Raw genomic sequence first — 3,073 nt, 5'->3', positions numbered from 1 at the left:
GCTAATTTTTTCTACATATATTTTTAGCTGTCCAATTAATTTCTTTCCATTTTTTGGTAGAGACGGGGTCTCGCTCTTGCTCAGGTTGGTCTCGAACTCCTGAGCTCAGAATGATCTGCCCTCCTCGGCCTCCCAGAGTGCTAGGATTACGGGTGTGAGCCACCGTGCCCGGCCTATAGTATTTTTTTCTTAACATTTTCAGGGTTTTTTACTATTTTTATGTACTTGGGAAGTGTAGCAATTTAATGTCTGTTAGATTTCAAGAACAAAATGAATTTTAACTTTGATATTGATGGTCTGTGCAACAGAGAAAACATAATTCTTTAATTTGGTGTTTCTTAAAATGGCTTCTTATGGTGAATATCAGTAAATTTGCCATTAATAGGGACAATTATAGGCTTCGGTGAGTCCTGGAATAGAACATTAATAATACCTAATACTAATAGTTTTGTTATCTATATTATGAATATTATATGTTAATAGTGTAGTAATACTATTAGAGAAACCTCATGATTGTTAATAAATATGGATTACTTGGCTCATATTATATTACCATATAACCACCTTAAGGATTATCAGCTGCAGCTTCAATAAAAAATTGTCTATGACAATACTGTTACCCTTGTCTTTATATTTTTCCCTCCTTTTCTGAAATAAGTTTTTGTGAGATATTTTATCTGATTTTTTACCCTTGATTATTTTTTGGAGGGAGGTGATGGGGAGAAATTTTATCTCTAAAATCAAACCTTTAAATAAGGAAAACTACTAGGTCAAACTTGTTCACTTTTTTTTTTTTGTTTAGGCATCCTTTTCATTGGCTTATCTCTACTTTTTCTTTTGACTATTTGGTGGATTTTAAATAATTTGTTGAAGAGTGATTCTCCCTCATCCTCTGCAAACATTCCATAGGCGATAGGAAGAACTATGCCTCTGCCCAACTTTCTGAATTGCTGCCAGAAGAAGTTGAAGCGGAAGTGAAAGCAGCTGCAGAAATATCTATGGGAACAGAGGTTTCAGAAGAGGATATTTGCAATATTCTACATCTTTGCACCCAGGTAAATTATATTCGTGTAGAATCTAGTGGGGTTACCAGCTCTATAATGCTAATTTTCTGATGGCAGTGATGATTTTTACACTTACTGTTCACCTGATCACATAAATATGAGGGTGTTCAGTCACTACCTCATCTGATGCCATCATGATTTGTATATTTAAAGGGGGAAATGTATACTAAAATGAAATAATTTGTATTGTTAGCATGGTCTAAATAGTAACCAAAAATCCATTAACAAGACAGAAGGGTGGGTTGAATTATTTAATTCTGAGTTTTATATCTGTGGCTTGTAGTAGTTTCTTTCCCCCTCAGATTTGGAGATAGCTGTATAGAAATCACAGAGAGGGTGACACAAATGTCTATTCCTTGAAATATTTTAAAATATAACAATATTGCCTAACATTTTCAGGTGATGTACTAAGTAGTTTATATACATTATATAATAAAGTCCTCATAATAGCCATTTTATAGAAAACTGATATTACGAGTAATTAATGTACCCAGGGTCTTGTAGCTACTGTTTGATAATTTAGGGCTCCAATGCTTTAGATTTTTTTTTTTGAGAAAGCATCTCACTCTGCTTCACAGGCTAGAGTGCAGTAGCATCATCATAGCTCACTGCAACTCAAACTCCTAGGCTTAAGCGATTCTCCTGCCTTGGCCTCCTGAGTAGCTGGGACTATAGGCATGCACAATTTATCTTTTTCTTTTTGTAGAGATGGGATCTCGCTCTTGTTCAGGCTGGTCTCGAACTCCTGAGCACAAGCAATCCTGCCACCTCATCCTCCCAGAATGCTAATATTATAGGCATGAGCCACTGCTTCCGGCCACAGACATATGAATTTTATACTGTTTTTACTCATAAGGTATTTGTGACTTACTCATTTTATGCCTTTATTTCTAGGTGATTGAAATCTCTGAATATAGAACCCAGCTCTATGAATATCTACAAAATCGTATGATGGCCATTGCACCCAATGTTACAGTCATGGTTGGGGAATTAGTTGGAGCACGGCTTATTGCTCATGCAGGTGATAATTTTGATGTAATTTGTAAACATGAGTTTGAAGTTGAGTTTTCTGGCTAGGTTTTTTTTTTTTAAATCTTGACAGCAAGTAAAGAAATTTTAGGTAACTAAAATATCAAGTAGGTGGTATGTAGGTGAGGGCTAAGGGCCAAGTGTTCAATGATGATTTTTGTTTGTTTGCCTGATTTCCTTTTGGATAATGAAGGCATCTTTAGTCACTACCTCTTCTGAGACACTTGTGGCCCATTGTTAGAAGTTTGTTATGATTTATTAGAATAATCAGATGAATAGAGCATAAAATCAATTAACATTTTCACAATATTAAAAACTCATCAATGGGGGGGCAAGGGCAACATACGTAACCTAAATATCTGTACCCCCATAATATGCTGAAATAAAAAAAAGCTCATCAAACCAAGATTTGACTGCAATTTTAAGAAATCACAGGTGTTGTATACTCTTGATTATCTCTGTTTTTATTGAATATGCTCTTTCAATATATTTGACTTTCATAATTATTTTGAATAACTGATTTATAATAAAAACACATGTATGGTGATATTGTAAGGAATGACATGCTACCATTAAAATGCTGTATAATTAAATACCTGTAAATAAAATGAAGTGCCAACTCATTTTATATTACTGGAGTCATTGTTATAATCGATCACAACAAATCTTATTATCTACATCAGTGTTTAAAATGGAATAACTCCTTTAGCTGCATCGTTAATCAGGTGAATAATTTTATTCAAGTGCCCTCACCTACAAGATCAGATAATTTTGTTGTCTTTACCCACAGTTTCATGGTTTAGCTAAAGTTGTAGCATAAGAAATGCAGGGATTGACAAAAGTATGTGTTTCTTGCACTTTAAAAAATGTCTCTAGTGGTTGAGTTCATAGTATTAATGTTGAGTGTTTTCTGATACAGTATATTCTATGCAGCAAATGCAACTAAGCAGCATCTTGGTAACTTAGTATAACAGCACGCC

At 34.3% G+C, this 3,073-nt stretch overlaps 1 protein-coding gene across 1 annotated transcript in view; it reads left to right on the top strand.

Moving 5' to 3' along the window:
• Window positions 1-3,073, top strand: part of NOP58 (NOP58 ribonucleoprotein) — a 73,942-nt gene that overhangs the window by 63,103 nt on the left and 7,766 nt on the right. Inside the window, exons 6-7 of the mRNA XM_012655067.1 lie at window positions 881-1,055; window positions 1,959-2,099. Of these exons, the coding sequence (XP_012510521.1) occupies window positions 881-1,055; window positions 1,959-2,099 (316 nt within the window). The remainder of the gene's footprint in view (window positions 1-880; window positions 1,056-1,958; window positions 2,100-3,073) is intronic.

The sequence above is a fragment of the Propithecus coquereli genome, unplaced genomic scaffold, assembly GCF_000956105.1.
Source record: "Propithecus coquereli isolate 6110/MARCELLA unplaced genomic scaffold, Pcoq_1.0 Scaffold113, whole genome shotgun sequence".
Taxonomy (NCBI): domain Eukaryota; kingdom Metazoa; phylum Chordata; class Mammalia; order Primates; family Indriidae; genus Propithecus; species Propithecus coquereli.
This window is presented reverse-complemented; position numbering and strand designations above follow the sequence as displayed.